We start from the raw sequence: 20,409 nt of genomic DNA, 5'->3' as shown, positions 1-20,409 counted from the left end.
CTATGTGATATTTTGCTGCTGTGAGTAGAGAGGTAACATCATTTTAGGTTCCCATGCAATAGCAGTATCAATTTTGTATGAAAGCAGGTTTTTTTTTTCATCCCAACAAGAGGAGACAGACCAAATCCTGGAATCATTGTAAGGGATGGAATGATGCCTCAGTTCTGAAAATATTTTGCATTAAACATATGCTTCTGTGTAACCATGTTGAATTCAGTGAGAGTGCTGAGTAATGTTGAACACAAGAAGGGAACTTTAATGTTTTTAAAATGTGACTGTTTGTGACAAAATAGGAACAGGCCACTTGGTATATTAAATGGGTAGTATTTAATGCAAATTGTACATTTAGAAAGGCAGCAGCAGCAATGTTGATGTAAATTTCCTTAGCCTAACATCTTTTGTCCCTGGTTTTAAATGGTAAAGAAAAGTGTGTGCTATCTTTTTCATCTGAAAAAAACCACCTTGTTTGGCTTAGGTCTATAATTTAAAATGCTAACCATGTTATTTTCTGGTTTTAGTATGGGATGCAGCTGTATCAGAATTACATGCAACCATATCAAGGTAGAAGTGGCTGCAGCCCTTTGAATATAACACCTATGGTATGTCCCACAGTAGCTCCATGAATAAATACATGTTTCTGCCATTGTGCTCTTTTCAAGTAACTTGTGTCAGTTACACTACTGACCTGCTCCTTCGAAACCTTGCATGTGCAAATGCTTGCCGAAATATTTAGGGCTGCCAGGGTTGACTAGAGAGCTAATTAATTAATTTCCTTTGAACAAATGAGTTTAAAGGCTTTTTCCCTTTGTAAAATCTCCAGTATTTTGGGAGTTCATTGGCTTGGTACTGTTGAATGAACAGAAGATTTTGAACAAAGCAGCAGAACCATAAATGCATTAAAAGAGAAGCAAAGTGTTTAAGGTTACACAGGCTGATGAATAAGAAGGTTGTAACAAATCCTTTTTGATATACTTTCTCTTTTAATTCTAAAAAAAAATATATAAAATATTATGTACATGAGATGAATTTCAGCTGGTGTAATACTGACTGGACTTCAGAGAAAAATCATGATTTAGCAGATGGTCTACTCTGTTTTGGAGAAAAAACAGCCTATACTATACATTGTGTCCATCTTCTCAGTCAGATAGTTGGAATTGGATGAGGTTGTCCATTTCTTAGTATCTTATGTTATCCCAGCTCTTCATGAGTCATTTGATTTCAGACTTTTTCATGGATGATTTATATCCCTTTTGTAGTTTGTGTTGGCTAAATTGGATAAAAATTACTTGTTGCCGAGATATGTGACAATGGTGATTGTTTTTTTAGCTTTGCCTTTATTATAGTTCTTGCTGATAAAATGCCTAAGAAATGCACTTGCTATCACAGGTATTCACAAAAGTAGTTTTCAGTGATCTTGCTAATAAGCATGGCTTATTAAGCATGTGCTTAATATGCTGCCTGTGTCTTACTTTGTGTTATGTGAAGCTACTGCAATAGCCAGCTGCTGCTCTTATGATGGATCAGGGAACCATAACTGATTCATTCCTCTTTCACTGTTTTGTGTGTTTTAGCTCCCATGGCTTCTAAGAGGCAGAATCCATACCCACTGCTAACAATGGCACTGTTTTTCTACTCGTGTATAATTCATGAATTATAAACAGCAAATTGAATAATCTGGGGATTAAGTACACACGCTAATGCATATACTTCATAAGAAAGCCACTTCCACATTTCACATTCCTTAATTTCTCAACCATGTAAGCTAAAAAGGGTTCCCTCCACTCTGCTAGAGGCAAATATTTTGTCTTAATTTGCCCTTGTTTTTTCACTTCTGCAAAGTTCTTTACAGGTTACAGTTACTCAAATAAATCTTAGTCTACAGAGTCAAGAATTACAGTGAACTACAGAATTGCTTTCTTCCATTTCTAGTTATAGTCATGCTTGTAACCAAGCAAAAAAAAAAATAAAAATACCAGAGCTCCTCTGGTTTTGGACTGGGAGGCTACAGAAATCTGGGCCTCTTGTGTCCAGATGTTGCTTTAACTTACAGAGTGCTAGAATGCTCTTTTATTTATTAGATATTCCAGTGCCTGCCAACATTTGAGCCATCATGATTCTAATAAAACCTGATTTTGTAAACCTTGGTTTCTGAGAAACATTTTGGTGATTTTTTAGGACTATTTTGTCAAACCTCAATGTTCTTATTCAGTTTTTAAAAATTTGATCTTCACTGAGAGGAAAAAACACAAGCATTTTTTTTGTAACAGATGCTGCAGTTTTTGAGTCTGTGATTAGAGTTAGAAGAGATGTATTAAAATAGAAGTTGTATGCTATAGAAATTGCTCTTTTCAATGCTTAAATATGGTAAACTGAATGGAAATTTATATAGCAAACATATAAATCCAATATATTTCTAATGAAATATTTTGAATATTTTTTAATTTGATCATTATATATAATAATTTTGTATGTTACCTTTTTTTCCCTTTTACTTGGACATCTTAGTAACAGTTTTCTGACTTGTTTGACATGGAAAGGGCTCGTTATAGTTAAAAATATAAATACAGTTTATGGTAAAGTGATATATTTGTCATCCATTGCAGTAATGCAAAAAGATGGTCTGTCCTGCCAGACTATAAAATTGAGCTTTGCAGCAGCATACTGGAATTACAAATGCTCCCCAGGGTAAAATGAGTTTGGCTCTGATGGGAAACACTGCCAATACTTGAAATATCACTTACAAAACATAATGTTTTCTCAGAAGCTCACTTTTAAATGATGAATCTTGTAAAAAGTGAGCAAACTAAACTTATTTTCTTTGTTGCAGAGAAGCATTTCAGAAAATTCTTTAGTAGCAATGGATTTCTCAGGACACAGAAGCAGAATTATAGAAAATCCAACAGAGGCCCTTTCAGTTGCAGTTGAAGAAGGATTAGCATGGCGGGTATAAAAACCTTTGATTTATCAGAATAGTTTTTTTCTGGTTTGGTGTTTTGGTTTGGTGTTTTGTTTGGTTGGTTTTTTTTTAAAAAAAAGAGCTTTGTAGTCATGTTTTTGCTTCTCTCCCATACAGAGGAGAGGGTGTCTCCGACTCAACTCTCATGGTAGTCCTATTGCCATGTCTAACATGGGTATGTGTGAATTAATTCCTTGCCAGAGAAATGCAAGAAATGCAATAACTGATTCTTTCAATAAAGGGAAAATGTTTTCTCACTGATCTTTTTTTCTACAGCTATACACAGATCTCAGTCATGGTTCCATCATAAAATCTCTAGAGAAGAGGCTCAGAGACTCATTTTGCAGCATGGACTTGTAGATGGGTAAGTTAATTTTTTACATAGCTTCTCTGAAGTTGCTTCTAGCCAACAACTCCTATTTTCATATGCCTCTTACTGGGAGAAGGTGGAGAAAGAAGTTTGCACTTAGCTAATAGGAATAAAAATTTTTTTCTGTAGGGCTATCTGGGGATCATTTGGTTCCTATTTTATATCATTTGGAAACAATGAAGTGGTGATCTAAAACTTCAGTTCTGTCACTGACCGATTACTTATGTCCATTCAGAGCCAAGCACTAGAGCTGTGTCTTCGCACAGGATTTTCTGGGAGTTGTCAACCTTGGCAGGCATCGCTGTCATTTGTATCTCTATTAGTGATGAAAGAGTGAAAGAAGGCCTGAAAACATTATCCTTAAGACGAACTGTACTGGGACAGACATTGAAAAAAGATGCTTTTTTCTCATGAATTGGCTAAAAATTATGTCATCCTTTAATAGTAAGCAATAAATGTTAGGATGAGACTTTAATTTTTTAAATATTTCATTTAAATATTAATTTAAAAAATGACAAAACAAGTAGGTGTTTTACATTCAAATCCTCCTGCTTTTCATTCCTGCACTTAGTCCTGTATCAAATGTAAACTCAGGCCTCCTTCATTCAATGCGTATTTCCATGAAAGTCTCAGTTTCTTTGAGTCTGCTTCCAGTTAGGTACCTGAAACATCAGATTGCTGGTTAAATTCCTTCAGTTTTAGATTAAGTCTGTAGTACTATTTTCTACATCTACAGAAAGGGCTCCAGGAAAAAAATATGAAGGGAAGGAAAGGGAGACAAATCAGGTCATAATCAACACAGGGATGATTAGTTGGACTTCCACTTTCATATTTTTAATTTCTATTTTTTTTAATTCCTGGGGTCTTGTTTTTAAGCCTGGCTTATCATCTTGAAGCTAGTTCTGTGCTCTGCATTAAGTTAGTTCTGTGCTCTGCATTTATTTTTGCATTTGACAGAAGAGTAGGACAGGCCATGGGGATGAATCCAACATATATTTCTGAGCAGGATGTCATTCCAGGCCTGATGCATCTTCCAGTGTATTTCTTACACACACAGAGTGAAATGAGAAAGTGAATAATACATTGTTAGCATTGGTTTACTCCAATGTTGTTTATGCTATATTATTGGAGCCATTCATAGTTGTGCAGTGGGATTTTGAGGAGGATGATGCTTTTGTGTGGACTGCCCAGAGTTAATTAGAACACTGGTAGTAGGAGTGCTTATGTGCTGTCAGATAGATATTCAGGAGTTACTCTGAAGTAATGATCACATGACATCATGTGTTGACATCATTTTGATGAGCTAAAAGCATGAATTGTCACCAGAAATACAGCCATTTTTAACGGGAAAAACAAGACTAGTTTCTGAAGTGAGGGCAGAGAAAACAATCCATATTGATCCTTTTAAGGTGATCCCGAACAAGGAGCTCTCACACATACATGACAAGGGATAGGGCCTCTGTAATAATCTGTGTACCACTAAATATGTTGTTCATGATGGCTTTTACAAGATAAGGAGGCAATTATATAAACTAACTACAGTAGTTGTAGTATTTGGATAACCCAATAACAGATTTAGGGACAGCAACAATCTTAAGGCATGCTATGATGAAAGAAGGTTTTTGGATCTGGTGTTAAACCAACTTTTTAAAATAAGTTCACATGGTGATATTGTAGATTTTGTATTTTATCCCCTAAAGTATGTTTGAAGACTTTTCAGTGGTAAATGGTTGGCAGGATTGCAAACTGATCAGCATCTGATTGATGAAAGGGATAAGAGGATTACCAAAAGCCCCATGGAAAGGTCTAACTTGTCGTTCAGAGAAGTTCATGAGGGAGAAGTTGACCAGAGTCACCCAGCATGTCTAAAAAGCTCCTTCCAGCCAACATTTGAGATTCTGTGAACTACAACCCATTCTTCTTAACAAAGTTTTTAAAAGCTCTTTGACAACTTAAGTAGATCTATTGTGATTGTTAGAAAATAATAAAGATCTTTTTATCTGAAGGAGAAGACATATTACTTATATTTGTGATAAAACAAGGAAAGCAATAAGAAAATGTTCTTTGAAAGAACTGTTGAATGGGAACTTAAATCCCAATCAAAGTGATTTCATTCTGTATCATTTAATGTGGATCCTAGTAATAGGGTATAGAGACCCCATTTTAGATATCTGCAAAGTGGCACACTCCTACAGTGTCATTTTTCTGAATAAAATGAAGTGGCAGTCATTAATGACAAATGCATACAATATGAAGTGAGTGCACAGGGTGTGTGGTAACTGCTGTGAGCAGTCTCGTTGGTGTCCCGGGGAGGGTGAGAGCCCACTAGGTGGTGGGAGCGAGCCGCTTTGAGCGGAGCCCGCGCTGCCGCCGCTCCCTGCCCGTGCCGAGCGCTGAGCCGGCAGCAGCCCTCGGGAGAGCTGCGCTTGTGCAGGGCTCCGAACTAGGCTGCGCAGGGATTTTGACAGCAATGCTAATGATTATGGGCTCCAAATGTCTTAATTCCAGGTATTTTCTTAATGTGTAAAAATGGAACTCTTAAAAACTTTGAGAATGAAGTTAGCATTTTGAATCCATGCCGGAAGTCAGTGAAAATCCGCTGCAAGCCTTTGGCTGTTTGGTTTTTTTTTTAACTTGAAATTCTTTTCCTGTGGTAGCTGGGCTTTCATTTCTGATGTGTGGTGGGGCAAACAGTTATAATTAGGTGATCACTAATGCTCGTTTGCTTAAAACCTGCAAGTCCATTTTAGCCATTTCTTTTCTGTCCTGAGAGAGAAGCATGCTTGCCAGTGGCTGTCCCTCCATTTCCCTTCTTTGGCACATTGGTCAGCTATATCTGTTCCAGAGCTGCACAAGTACAAGCAGTACAGACTCTTTCCACTCCAAAGCTATCTATCAGGTTCTTCCCTGTCCTCAAACTGTTCTCTGCCAATATTCCAAACCAGGCGATTCAATGCAAACTGTCTCATGCTGGTAATCATCCTGTGCCTGTACCAAGTTATTCTACCAGGACTATGGCAAAGTTACGTTTGTCCTTGTTCTGGTTGGAATAAGCTGTCAGTGAATTAGTTGCAGTGGCACTGTTGGCCATTCAGAGTGTTACGATTTGAATAATGATTCCATAAAGCAAGCTGAATGTAGCTCTGTCTTATTGGGAATTTTGCTGCTGTGCAGAAATGAGAGTGCATTTATGAGGATTGGCCAGATGTGAAAAGCATTCTTGTTTTGTGTGCCTTGCATTACCTTTTCTATAAAATTCCTGTTTAACTGCCTTTTGAATTTTCCTTATAATGCTTGTGATTTTAGAAAATTCAAGTTTTCTCTAGTCAGTCCAAAGAAAAATTTTGTTCAAAGCACAAACTTTGAGGGTGCTTTTCTGTCTGAAGAAATGTATTGTAATTCTATGCAGTGTAAAAACTAACGCCTACAGTGTCATTTATTCTGAGAATGCATGTTTTTCACATAATAGACAAGGTGAAGAAGAATTTAAGAGAAAGTATTCCCAGTGACACATTTGCAGAGAAATGCTGATTAAAAGCCTAACTTACATAATTGATATTATTTATGCTTTTCACTAATACTTGCTGTAATGAATTTAGAACAGTTTTAACTGGATGTTTATTAAAGGATTTCAAATTATCTTACTTGGAAATTTTTTGATCTCTTCTAGGGTATTCCTGGTACGTGATAGCCAGAGTAACCCCAAAACATTTGTATTGTCACTGAGTCATGGATTAAAAATAAAACATTTTCAAATTGTACCAGTAAGTAAGTTTTTTCACTTTATTTATGTAGTTGTAAAACCAAACAATTGAATAACTATGACAGACTATTGAAGAATTTTTTTCTTCTTTTGTTGTTTTATGGAAGATGTAAACATACCTATATCATTAAATATAATTAGTATGCTTTAGTAGAGTTGAACATTTTTGAGCTTTGCTATTTGATTTGTTCTAGAGTTTGACTAGTAGTATGAAATCCTGAAAAGTTTCTTGAAAAATTAAGCAAATCTATTTCAACTGGAATAGAAGCAACCCTGATGGCGTGAAAATCATGTATTGATAGAGTTTGTGCTTCCTTTTACTTTTCAGTATGTACACAATTTCTTAGTCATCTATTTTGGACTGCCTCTATTGTGTGTCCATATCTCAGTCTTCTGTTCAGGATAGTTTCAATATTTGTAGTCAAACATGTTTTGTTGACCTCTCTTATTGTTACTGTGGTATATTCATGTACAGGTCTTCTTCAGGGGAACTACAAAAAAAAAAAAAAAAAGATTATTTAGTCCAGCTGCTTTATAGGTAAGCTGGAAGTTATTAGCTGAAATAATATTTCTATTAGTTTCCATTGAACATACTGTCTAGTTATCCTGCCAGAATGGTTAGCCATCCTCATTGCTTCCACTCTTTCACAAGGTGGTTTATGTGGGTTTCTTTATATGCTGCTTCTCTTGAGATGAGAAATACTTGAGCATTTTGTGTTTTGTCTACAGATACTTGACATAACTGAGCAGACCCAGAACTTTTTTATCTCTCTTTACAAGAGCCTTTCTTCCAGACCACATAATACTTTAGCCTCCATGTTTCTTCCTGCTGAAGTTTCCAGCAGATTCTGCTCTTTCTCAGTAGAAATTAGTTAAGTGGCACTATTTTTTATTTTTTTTTGTCTTCGATCATCGATTCTATCTGATCATTCACCGAATTTCTGTATGCCTTACCTAGGGCTTTAGCTGATATCCTCCACTAAAAAAAGTTAATGTAGAATAAAACTGAAGCATTATTTGAGAGGAGGAAAGAAGTGGATCAGATTAGCTGTAAGACTTGTCTAGGATTTTATTGTGTTTAGGTACAGAATATGGAGGATTCCTTCATCCAAAAATGATAGTTACTCAACATATCCCATGGGATCATCAATGTATAATACTTGATAAGAATCCTTGGTGTAAGATCTCTGTGCATTCATTGACTGTAGTCACTTCCAGTATTTACTTTGGTATAACTGTTGTGTGGTTTAGAAAACCTTCCGAACTCCATACAAAGAGTGTATGATTCTACTTCATTGGGATGTCCTTTAACTCTCAAATTTCAGAGACCACTTTTTGCTATCAGGGAACAGACCCTCCCTTCTCTAAGCACAGGTGTTGCAGTATCTTTAGTTTCCTCTGAGATGGATGATTCTCTTCTTCATTTCAGAAGACTCTGCTAAAACCTTGTTCTCCTGTTGTGGAATCTTTGCAGGAACTAGGAATTCTTAGTTTTGATATAAATTGTCTACAAACTTGGGTCACATTTTCCATGCTGTTCATCAAGAAGATCTGTACCACTTCATTGCAAAACTTGACTTACTTGAAGGAAATGTTTTTGAATTGTTTTTTAACTAAATAAATTTCTCCTATGCTAGTAACCAGAAAAAATAAATTGTGATGAGAACAGCTTAATCCAGAGAGAGTGTGTCAGCATGTTAGCTGTTTGTCCCCCAAATATTGGCGTATTTCAGTTTCTTTCTTTCAGTTTCTGGTTGCATTCAGTAACCTCATTCCATTCTCAATACCCTGATTTAAATGTGCTCTTTTTTTGCTAGAACAGTTCTCTTTAAAGATTTCAGAAATTTTTTGTTTAAGGGAGGAAGGGTTTTGGTTCCAGTTGCTGCTGATCTAAATGATGTGATCATTTGCTAAGAAACAAACCATTTTGTATTACTGTGGTAAATTCATAACTTATTAGTTGAAGATCAAGGTTACCTCTTTGAATTTTGAAATTCTACTGTTCTTTTAAACTCTTAGCTGTTTCCAGCCATTGTAAAGGCAAACGTTCTCACTAAATGTAAACAAATAAATGTAATTTACAAAGCCTTTTTACAAGGTAAAAACAATTCAATCTCTAAATGAATTATTTTTCTCTTGTATTTTAGGTTGCTTCAGGTTATGCTGCACTTAAAAATGTCTCCTTTTAGATAGGGTATGCAGCCTGCTAGTTCATGCCTCACCCATGTAAACAGGTGCCTCATGTTAACATTGGTAACCTGTGCAACAGGTATTGCAGGTGGGTAGTAGTTTACAATTGATTGTAAAAAGTTCAGAAGGAAACCTTTGGAATACATTTGGGATCCTGTACTGTGAAAATTGGAGAGCTTTTTAGTTTAAAGGTATTTTTCAGCCTTTATGCTCTGAGCTGATGCAAGTTCACATCAATGGATTCTATCCTGAAATTTCATCCGTGTAAAAGATGAAGAGTTGATACACAGTTCTGGGACTGTCTTTTTCTAATGAATGTTTTCTCATAACAGCCTTCTTAGCTTGCAGAAGATGCTAGGTTCTTAGGCAACAGAACTTTGACATAAGTTTTTACTTTGAGAAATATTAATAGCTTTAGAATTAGCAGTCTGTCTGGTATTAATTTCAAGGTTTGGAATTAACTTGTTAGGAGGATTACAGACATTTGAATTGTTAACTCTCCTTGCCTGTAGTGTGTTGGCAGGAAAATTGCATTCATAAAGGAAGTCCAATGAATGTTAATCCATTTTCAGGTTCTTGGCTGGAGCACAGGAATTTACACATTCTCACATTGGTAATTCCTTAACTAGCAGTGTTTGACTGGTTTGACCAAAGTCTGAGAATAAAGAAATTGCAAACTACTTCCAGTCATGGTAGAAAGGGGTAGAATAACTAGGAGTCATAAGCAGTTCAGCAGCTGCTTCAGATAAAACATCTTAATTACAGGTAAGACAGCTAATTGTATCTTCTCCCTTCCCCTGTATTCAAGTAGGGTAGTTCCATCTTTCCCTAGCACACCATCTGCTTCTCTGTGCTAGCCCTACTTCAGGATCGTCTGTTCACTACTCTTTCAATCTTGTATCTTTTTTTCCCTTTTCTTTTTAAAAATAGTTTGAATAGGTTTTTTCACCCTATATTTACATGAATACCAATTATTCACTATTTCAATAATCCTCTTGATATTACACATATCAGCAGTTGAGGAACTAAATCAAGAAATTGTATAATCGGCAGTGCAATACAAATTGTACAAGAGCTAACATTCAGTAACTTAGAAGAGGGAGATAGTGATTGCAAACTTCCAAGCATCTAAAACTCAAAAGGAATCTTTCAAGGTATCTGTTAAGTTTCTTCTTTTCTGTATCTGTGTTAATACATGTTTGGAGCTGCAGCAATTCCTCCTACAACAAAGAACTACTAGAGCAAGTATGTCACTCTTGTGATGGGCAGTGTCTTGTGTAGATAATACTACCCAGCACTCCACTGCACTGGTGCTTAGCCTCATCATACTTAAAAAAAGTGATAGAAAATCATGGAAGTGAATAGAGAAAAGGTTGAAATCTATGATTAACCTCAAACTTGGTTGCTTAATGTCACTCTGTAAGAACTCAGGGTTGGTATTAACCCCAGCTATCATTCCAAAACAAAGGCATGAAGTAGTATTGTTACTGCAGGAAGAGTATTCCTATACTTATTTAACTGTTCTTTCCTTTTAGGTACGTGCTTGAAGTCAAATAATATGTTGGTTTCCTATTGTTTTGGGTTTTTTTTGTGTAAATTATCACTGTATTTTTTATGCTCACAGTAGTTGTAAGATTATGAATATATTGGTGTGTAAGAACACTTCTCAAGCAAGTGTTCCAGTCAGAAAGCATACCATAGCAAAAGAGGATATAATTGAATCTTGTTTTTCCATTTTTACAGTTGGAAGATGATGGGAAGCTATTCTATACCCTTGATGATGGTCATACCAGATTTACTGATCTCATCCAGCTAGTGGAATTCTATCAACTTAATAAAGGAGTACTACCTTGCAAGTTAAAACACTATTGTGCACGGATTGCTCTTTAACCAAAGTATTTGTTGTTTCATCAGAGGGATAGGAAGATACTAGTACACTTTTACCTCCTAAAGGCAATTTGTATAGCGAAAAGGGGGAAAAACACATTACATTGTAAAGATTCTATGTTTAAGCTGAAAAAAAAAAAAAAATAATATCCTATGTAGATAAGAACTTTGCTTTGTGATTGTCACAGCAAAATTAACTTTATGGTTTTGAAAAACCGTTCTTTCCGATGTAATTCTTCAGTGTTGTCTTGAACTTTCTGGGTTTTTTTTTCAACTGAAAAGAGTTTTGAAAAATACTGTGTAACTCCTACAAAAATATAACTGAAGGAAAATCTTTGTTCTTAGCTTTAAAATTAACTTTTTTCTCTATACATGTTTCTCATAATTTCTGTTCATCACATAAAAGAATAATGTTTACTGTGGCAAGGATAAAAAGCTGAACTACACATTTTATTTGTAAATAAAATGAATAAATATTTTGCACTATATTTTTGAATGCTACTTTGAGGATTATCGTATCCAAAAAGTGAAAAGTCATTAAAACCACTTATAACTGCTCAGTTGTATTGAGTTGTGCTATTCTTGTTGTAATATTTTAAAGGATTTTTTCTCTAATCCAGTGACTGAATCTACATCTCTATGCAGAGCTGGACTGTCACTTACTTGGCTGTGAAATGTATAAACCTGCATAAATTATTATGTAGTGCATAATGTATTTTAGTGTATATCTATAATCTCTGACACAAAGAGAGGCAGAAAGACCTTTTAAGTACTGTGACTCTTTGCACAGTTGAGGAGGGAATCTATTTCAATTGCCCTTAAAAAATAAAAGTAGTGTTATAATCATTGTAAATTATCAATAATTTACTTACAAATAAAGGTAAATCCAGTGGACTTAGCTGAAAACCTCATGAAAGTGTATTTGCAGTCAGTTCCTAGCTTATTTTATTATTTGTTATAAAATAAAGATGTCAATTTAACTACTAGTGAAGCAATCCTTAGAGATTACCAAGTGTCTAACATGCCAGCTAAAAAGAACTGTGCCAGTAGGCCAAGTCAAATTTTGGACCACAGCATCAGTACAAATTTTGGTATTTGTATTTTGAAGAAGAGTTGATACTGCTGTATCCTTGGACAAAATTGGAGTGGAATGGGACTTCAGAAAGAAGCATGCACAAACCGATGCTTTGCTGTCCAAGAGATTTGATCTTGTTATGAGGGTTCAGGACATTGTCCTGGGTATATTTACAAAGGGTAAAGGCTGGAGTAAAAGTGGTGTTTGAAGATGGGCCATCACACTGAATGCAGGTCCCCCTTCCTATGCTTGCTTGAGTTCCTTGAGTGCCAGGCATAGCAGCTGCTCTGCTGTAGGGGGAGGTGGGAGAGAAGGTAAAGGAGGCCTGGGTGAGAGATGGAGCCCGTGGGCCCGGAGGCACAGCGGTGCCAGGACGTGTCAGCTGACAAGGTCATGGACATGGAAGCATGAGAACAGTACGGTAACTGTAGCCTGTGGTTTTGTTATTGTGTGTCTCTGGAAGGCAAGCATAATAACATAATACTGTGATACTTAATTTACCGACTTGATCCACACATCACTGACCTTTTCCTCTGGTATGCAAATGCAGTTTTTAAAGCTCATTAAAAAAGCAACTCTTCCTAATGTGTACCAAAGATGCAACATATGTGGTGCCTAAGATCATTACATTAGGAAAGCCTTGTAAAACTCTTTACAGTCTAATAAATACAACTCTTAAAGCTGAAAAATGGTTTCAAAATGTACTTAAAAAATAATTAAAACCTCTTCAGGTTCTGTTTAATAATGTGATTACTTCTCAGGTAGTTTTATTTCAGATGTTGATGTAGGATAAGGAGAAACATTCTCTGCATCCCTTATTTGTAATCATCTCTTGACAAGTGTCTGTTGTCTATTTTAGTCAATTTCTCCTTGGGACATGTGAAAGCTTCACTATAATTTTTGTTTGGATCTGTGTATGCATGCTTGGCAGAGAAGCCAACTGCTCAGTGGGTGAGTACCTGTCACTGTTGGACCTATCAGAAGAGAAAATAATGTAGAAATTATGTCACATGGTGGAGAGACATCAACCATCAAGAAGCTTTGCCTGCTTTTTCCTTTTTGTTTCACAAGTGAAATTGAAAAACAAAAAACTAAACTCAGCCAAAATAATAATAATAATAATAAAACCTAAGTAAAATGAAGTATTGCTTAATGAGCATGGGATTTGGACATTTGAACTGTCAAGTATTCAAAGCTTTCTTATACTGCAAAGCATTTCCTCCTGCATTTTGACAGCTCTCTTAATTAAAATCTAAACTGAAATATTGCTGAGAATACATAATCTCTTTTATATGATGTGTATACCTTTCCTGAACTCTGCTGTTTGTGACCATGCCAGAAAAAAACAAACCAGTAAAACTAATAAAATCTAGTTTGCTGTTGAAATGACTTCACAGGCTACCTCCTTGTTTAAATATTACTGAACAACCATGAAGGAGGTAGTCTTAATGTGTAAAAGCAAAGAACCAAACACCACCCTTTAAAAGCTGAATATTCTGATGTCCCAGACTTCTTTCTAATGTACTAAATGGTACAAGTGGTTGATACATGACTTTCAAGGTCCTTACTTACAACCAGTCAGCAAGGAATTTCTGTGAGATCAGCCAGGATAAGTCTGACCATAAAGTTCTTTGGGGGTGTAGGCAATGCTATTTAGACAGAATTTCAGTGTGTTAACTGTCACTTCTAATTAGGAATACTACACGTTGGTGCCCACCTTCACAAAGAGAATTGGCTAATCAGGAGTTGCTAACAGCTCAGGAAGAAATCAGTACTATTTTGGGCAAGCCCGTCTATCTGTCTCCAACATTTGCTTCTCTACAAAATGTGGACAATTTTATATCTACCTCACAGAATGTTTATGGACTGATTTTTAAGAAAAAAACCCAACGGAACAATAGAAACTGGTGTTACTTGCAGAAGGGTTCTTTAATACTTAAATGGTATGTTTTTGCCTTTACTTGATGGAAATTCAGAGCCAAAACACCTAGGTGTGAAGCATAGTATTTGAAAAACTCTTCATGTTTTCTTCAGATCTAAAATTTTATCCTTCTCTGAGTGTTTGTGTGTAGTGCACTGCCAGGAAGAGAGAGCTGAGCTTGCCATGTAGAGGAACCAAAAGCAGTGTAAGTGAACAAGCCTAGCTTGCTATCTGGGGTAATTAGCCCTGCAGGGGTACTCTGTGAGTTGTGAGCTAGTGCAGAGATCATGCTGAAGCTCAGCATTGTATTTGTTGGCATGCCCTTTGTGCCTTAGTTTCCAATCTAAAAATCTTCTTGGCTCAAAGGAGATTAAAAGTTAATTCACTGGTGTTTCATAATGCATATACTTTCACGGCTGGAATTAAGATGCACAGGCAGCATTAAATGACATTTTTAAACTTCTGAGTGTTTTTTCTTAACAATCTTATTAAGTCACTGGAGTTTTTTGAAATGTAGTTAGTCTTCGAGTCATCCAACTAAATGTTTTGAAAGAGAGCTTTAACCCATTAAATAAAAGAGGATTATATATGTAACTAACTACAAGTGGGATCTTGCTAGGATAATTGAATTTCTGTCAAATGTTGTCTGTTACATCCTGGTTTAAGAATTGTAGCATTTTGTGCTTCCCTGGGGGTAGAATTATTCTATAGTGTGCTTGGAGTATCTCATTTTAAGTTAAAATCAGCTTATTTCAAGAGGATAGCCTTTTTTTGTTGTTATGTTGTTTAAAAGCTACTCATCTTCATCTAAACAGAAGCCACTCATTCACTAGTTAGTTTTAACTGTTTAAACCTATCTATTAGCTTTGGCTTGCAAATAAGTATAGCATTTGTCTGTAAGGAATCTTATATATAATTCTTCTTACCTTTATTAAAATAGTTTAGAAAAAGACAAAGCAATTTACAGTTTACATCAGCATTTCTGTTTGATTAGAAAAATAATTATTTTTATTACTGTTCTGGTATTTCAGAGTACTATTCTAGTATTCACACTGTAATGCATTCCATTTCTAATTTCAACTTTGTAGCTGAAATCATCGAAGATGGGACATACCCCATTACTTGAATATACTTGCAAGCTTTCAGAGGTTAAACACTTATGGTCTATGCATAATCAATGTGTATGGTAGTGCAATTAATGTTAACTTTAATGAAATGCATGAATATTTAAAACTTAATGAATCTGACTTTACAGCATGCTTTACAGCCTGGCTCACATATGCGAACAGTATTGACTGTTGGCCTCTGGATGTCAGCAGTGTATCACGAAATTCCTGTAATCAGCCACTGTTTTCATGCTTCCTCCCAGAAATATCTGTGACTTGTGGTCTCTGCACACCTCCAGAACACCCAGTGCTTTTTCCTCTTATAAATTATTCACTTACTCTGTACCAATTAGTTCTACCAGTTGCTAGGTTTGTTATCAAGTTAAGCTTCAAGACAAGAACCTGAACTCAATGAGTGATTAAAAATTTATTAGCAGAGATGATTAAATATGCAGATAGTCTGTGAAGCTTGTTCTTGAAACCATTATATTACCTTTTTAATACTAATGATTTGTATAATTAATTTTATAAAAGCCTGAAAGTCTTTTAAAAAAATTCAGAGTAGGACATAAAAGGGAAGAGATTAAATGCAGAGGAGGCAGTGAACCTGAGCATTAAAACAGCTCATTCACATGTATAGGCAATAAAGTGATTTCCTTACAGGAATAGTTTGTGGTTTTTCTTCCCCTCTGCTAAGTTGATTATTTTATTAATCTTTTAAGCAATTTGGGAAAACTCTTATCATCTAGTGAGTCGTATTTTCAAAATAGAACTTGATGTGATTAACACTGATACTACAGATGATTCCCTGAAACTTTACAATTAAAACTCAGTTCCTACAACGTTTAAGCACATGCTGGATTTAGGCATATGAAGAGCCCCGGGGCTTCCATGGGAAAGAAGACAGAGGTTCATTACAGCCACAGGGTGCCACTGGGCAGCGTGGCCAGCGCCAGGCGAAGTTTCTGAGGGAGGGGTTGCCCTCATGCTGTGTTTCTGAGGGGGAGGGAGGTGAGCAGGGCCCCAAGGTGTGCCCATGGCAGCAGCCAGGCCTGTTTGGGGTGTGGGCAGCAGGACTCCCCAGAGCCTGCTGGGAGGGGAGCATCCTGGTGCTTTGAACCCACAGGGCTGGCTCAGGAGCTGGGCCTGTCCTCCTTTCCATGGGGGAAAAAAACCAAATTATTTTACTGCTCTGTCGCTCTGTTGGGAACTCTGAGAAGAACGACACAGACTCTCTTGTGGAGTCGAACTGGAGAATTTTCTCCCAGTTTATTACCTCAGGCCTTTTTTATAGACCGATACGTGAAAAATACAGAAAAGAAACTCTTACTGGTTAGTAAACTAACACATCACCATCATTGGTCAATGGGGTACACCACCTCTCGACCTTCTCTTGCAAGAAAACAAGGAACAGACAAACAGCACCTGCAAGGCTGTTTTCTGTCTCTGAGGATTGTTTTAATTCCTCCTTAAGATTCCCAGGCCACTTTCCCAGGCAAGACTGAGAAAGCTATGTGGCCTGCAATGTCCACAGGCACCGTGCTCCCTGCTTCACAGTTAGCATCCATACTGCTCCTTAAGGGAGTAGCTAGAGCAGAAGCCAGTCCTGGAGCAAGGCTTCTTGCCTTCCATGCTCCTGAGAGAAGTGAGCCCTCAAGGTGGTAGCTATGGCTGCAGGGAGTGCAGGCGACTGCTGCCAGCCAAGGGTGTTGACGTGGTGCTGCTTTTGGCAGCTGCTGGTACGTGCAGTGGGGTCTGAGTTGGTTTGTACCTTTGTGAGCTGGTTTGTGCCTCTGTGAGCTGGTTTAGGAGGTAATGAGACCTGGCCACACACTGGGAGCTGGTGTACTGGGGATGTGAGGGAGGCCTAGGGGTGAGCTGTGGGCTGCCATTCCAGCAGGACAGGCAGCACTGGGTGGGCAGCACAACTCAGCACTCTGCAGCAGGGAGAGCCCAAGTTCTCTGTTCTCTCCCTCTCCTTCCAGCTCTGCCTGGTGCTGTGCCACCAAAGGCCACAACTGGTGGCCCCAGGCACACCACAGGAATGAGTTGCTGTGAATGAGGCTTGAAGGAAGGTGAGGGTCTGGACAAAGTGTGTGTGAGCAGCCCAGCCTCCTGGAAAAACAGCAGTTGCCCCTCAGGTGATGCTGATGAACCCCACCAGCTGGAGTTTGTCAGAGTTAATGCGTTACCTTTAAGTATGTGAGCTGGATTTGAGCAGTAGGTGTGTGCTGGGTTGAGGGCTGGTATGGAAAGTAAGTGGAATTTTTATTTTTTTTTTTCAAGGATGGGGCTTTGAGGTGAGAAGGGAAAATAATGAGTGGCGATTATCATGCATCTGTTGTGTTGCCCTTTTCTTTCTTTTTATGAAGTAGGGTGCCTTTATTCTCAAGTGCTAGGCTTTATGTATCAGTATTTAGACCTCAGTTCTGTGAGGTGTAGTTTGTGTTTCTAGCCCTGGTTATGGAAGGCAGCAGAACTGTAGCATGGACATTACTAGAGTGAGACCCAATGATAGTGTTTGCATTGCTGTCCCCACTGTGCTTGCAAGGCTAGGAGCTTACTGGGAAGGCAAAGTCTAAGTAAAAATGATTGTTCTTAAGGTAAAATAGAAGGTGTGCCTCTTTGATGGTAAGAAATTAAGACTAGGAATTTCCTTAGCAGAAAGCAGTCTTGGGAAGCATTTCTGCAGTGCTCCTGGAGATGCATTATACTCAGATGTCCTTGCTCTGAGCTAACTCAAAACACCACTTTTGACAAAGGTTTTTCAGCTTCCCCTTCTACTGTACCAGTCACCTAGTTGGGGACAGGGAAGGAGGAGATTAAAAAGCAATATGCTAGAGCAAGAATGTTGATAGAAAAAAGTTGAGAGCACATTGACCAAGGTGCTTCCTGCTTTTCTCCTTGTGGCTGAAGCTAAACAAAGAATGAGTGCTTAGTCTCCCGTTCCTGAATATGGCATAGAATGCTGTGTTGCTATGAGAGGGTTTTAATGTCAGTGAAAACTTTCTAAAATGAAAAAGAAAGTCCTTAAACTAAGGGAAATGAAATATATAATTTCAAATCCATTTACAGTGTGAGCAAATGCAGGTGGGAGAAAAAAACACATGAAGCTTTCACAGGGTTTTTTTAGGATTTTTTTGGGGGGGTTAATTTGTAGTTTGATGTGGTAACTTCTATCAAAAAAAACTTGTTCTGATAAATAGTGTGGAACTTTACAATTGCCAAATCTGCAGCCTATGCTAAATGTTTAAGTTCTGGGAAACAACTCATGGAAAAATATCTTCTGATGATGGATGTGAGGTCAACTATGCAAACTAAAATATTTTTTCCCCAGTTATATGGTATAGGGCTGTGGTGCTCAGACCATATGCATAGCTAGTTATTTTTAGGCATTTAAGGAGAATGTAAAGGAGGTGATATGTGTAGGAGGGTGGAAGGGTACTGAGAGAATTTTAAGAGATGCTAACACTTGGAACAACAATAGATATGCTATTGGAGTGATTTTTCCTAACCTGTACACATCACGTCTGGAGGGGTTTGCTTCTGTACTAAACAATTAATGAAGTCTTCATTTTTAAATGATGCATGTACTTCTTTGTGTGCTGTGCATAATGCTACAGATTTCTGTATGCTTAAGATAATGTGTGTAAGTGTTGGCAGGATCAGAGTCAAAGATGTCAAAAATAACTTGGAGGGCTTGTGGAAATTTACAAAGTGTAATAAGGTGATACTTCAATTGGTGCTGAAGTGGAAATTGTAGCTGATATTATATTTAATGACGGACTGTGGTCACTGGGTTCACTGTGACTGAACAATATCCATCTCTATTTTTGAAGTAAATGAATATCAGTAGATGAAGTTGAACTAAAAATTAAGAATGTTTTTCTCCTGTACATTGATAATGCTCTTTAGCTTATTATCCTGCATTGTGTGTGCATAAGAAAAAGAAACACAAAAAACCCAACTAAACCTCCCCCATGCTGGCCCTGAGCTTTCCATAAGGAAAGAATTTGCAGTAGGAATCTATATTTGTAGTGGCCTTGGCCTTGTGAAAGTGTAAGATGTATGACACTTTTAAAGAAAAAGTTCTTCATTCCTCATCACTATAGAGTTAGGAAATAAAAACCATTAAAGGAATGAACTAATTATTTCTATTTCTTTGCTAGAAATAAAACTAACATGCTGATTCAAAGTACCAGAAGTACAGGTGATGTTTAAAAGGGCTTTCCCCATGGAAAAGAAGTACAGCTGAATTGTATTACCCCTTGGTAAAGATAATGGGAGTTTGCAACAAACAAATTCTAGATTGTTCTGTGGTGAAGTGAAATGCTTATTTGTCTGTAGGAATATGTGCTCCACTTGTGCTTCTACTTCCACTTGAAATAAGGTCATATCACTCAGCATGGATTTAGAAACACAGGGAAGAATGAATATGCTTTTGCCATCACAATTATCCAAGGACTTGCAGGAATGTTAACTATTGATGTTCTTCTCAGCTTTCAACTTATGTTTTCTTGTGTATATAATTCTTTCTAATTATATTTTTATTAGCTGCAGAAATTAATTTCTCAAGTATTTTTTGTCATTAATCTTCCTAGATATTTTCAATGAAGATTATAAGTTCTCTGGACAAATTTTTGATGTAATCTAGAAGCAGCATTGGTTCTGTGTCAACAGTTGCTGAATCTAGTGCTGAGAGTGTGGTATTTAATGGATTAACACACATGTACTGTTCACATGTTTTCAAAGTTGTAACAGTAAGAGAAATGTGTATTTGATCCAGTACAGACTCTTCACAAATAAATGTGATGTTGGACAAACTGACTAGGTTATACAGATTAAAAAAAAAGTCAGTCTTGAGGTAGCTGACCATCTTTATAGTGGAGTGGTTCATAGTATATCACAGTGTGGGGAGTACAAGAGAAGAAAGACTCAACAAATAGGGATCTCCCAAAGAAGAGAACAGTGATGGTGGATCTGGAGGAAACAAGCTCCAAGGAAAAGCTAGAGAATGGCTGTTTAGCCGATCTGTAGCAATTTGACCCCCGAAAAGAAGAAAAGTGAATGAGAAAATTAAATGGAATACCTTAGAAAAGAACAACTACTTCAACTGCTTGGGGCAGGGGAGGAGTCTTAAT

The 20,409-nt window shown here is 37.1% G+C and overlaps 2 protein-coding genes across 2 annotated transcripts in view; both read left to right on the top strand.

Moving 5' to 3' along the window:
• Positions 1-11,820, top strand: part of GRB14 (growth factor receptor bound protein 14) — a 59,755-nt gene extending 47,935 nt beyond the window's left edge. The window contains exons 9-14 of the mRNA XM_088058641.1: positions 519-599; positions 2,828-2,944; positions 3,074-3,131; positions 3,233-3,320; positions 6,997-7,090; positions 11,023-11,820. Of these exons, the coding sequence (XP_087914767.1) occupies positions 519-599; positions 2,828-2,944; positions 3,074-3,131; positions 3,233-3,320; positions 6,997-7,090; positions 11,023-11,169 (585 nt within the window). The 3' untranslated portion in view covers positions 11,170-11,820. The remainder of the gene's footprint in view (positions 1-518; positions 600-2,827; positions 2,945-3,073; positions 3,132-3,232; positions 3,321-6,996; positions 7,091-11,022) is intronic.
• A 5,078-nt stretch (positions 11,821-16,898) lies between these two features.
• Positions 16,899-20,409, top strand: part of LOC148183846 (uncharacterized) — a 77,209-nt gene continuing 73,698 nt past the window's right edge. The window contains exons 1-2 of the mRNA XM_088058640.1: positions 16,899-17,007; positions 17,490-17,523. Of these exons, the coding sequence (XP_087914766.1) occupies positions 16,899-17,007; positions 17,490-17,523 (143 nt within the window). The remainder of the gene's footprint in view (positions 17,008-17,489; positions 17,524-20,409) is intronic.

The sequence above is a fragment of the Pseudopodoces humilis genome, chromosome 8 (assembly GCF_049639895.1).
Source record: "Pseudopodoces humilis isolate 2021_Gansu_Grassland_sample_001 chromosome 8, ASM4963989v1, whole genome shotgun sequence".
In the NCBI taxonomy this organism is placed as follows: Eukaryota; Metazoa; Chordata; class Aves; order Passeriformes; family Paridae; genus Pseudopodoces; species Pseudopodoces humilis.
Note: the sequence above shows the minus strand (reverse complement) of the source record. Positions and strands in the feature narration are given on the sequence as shown.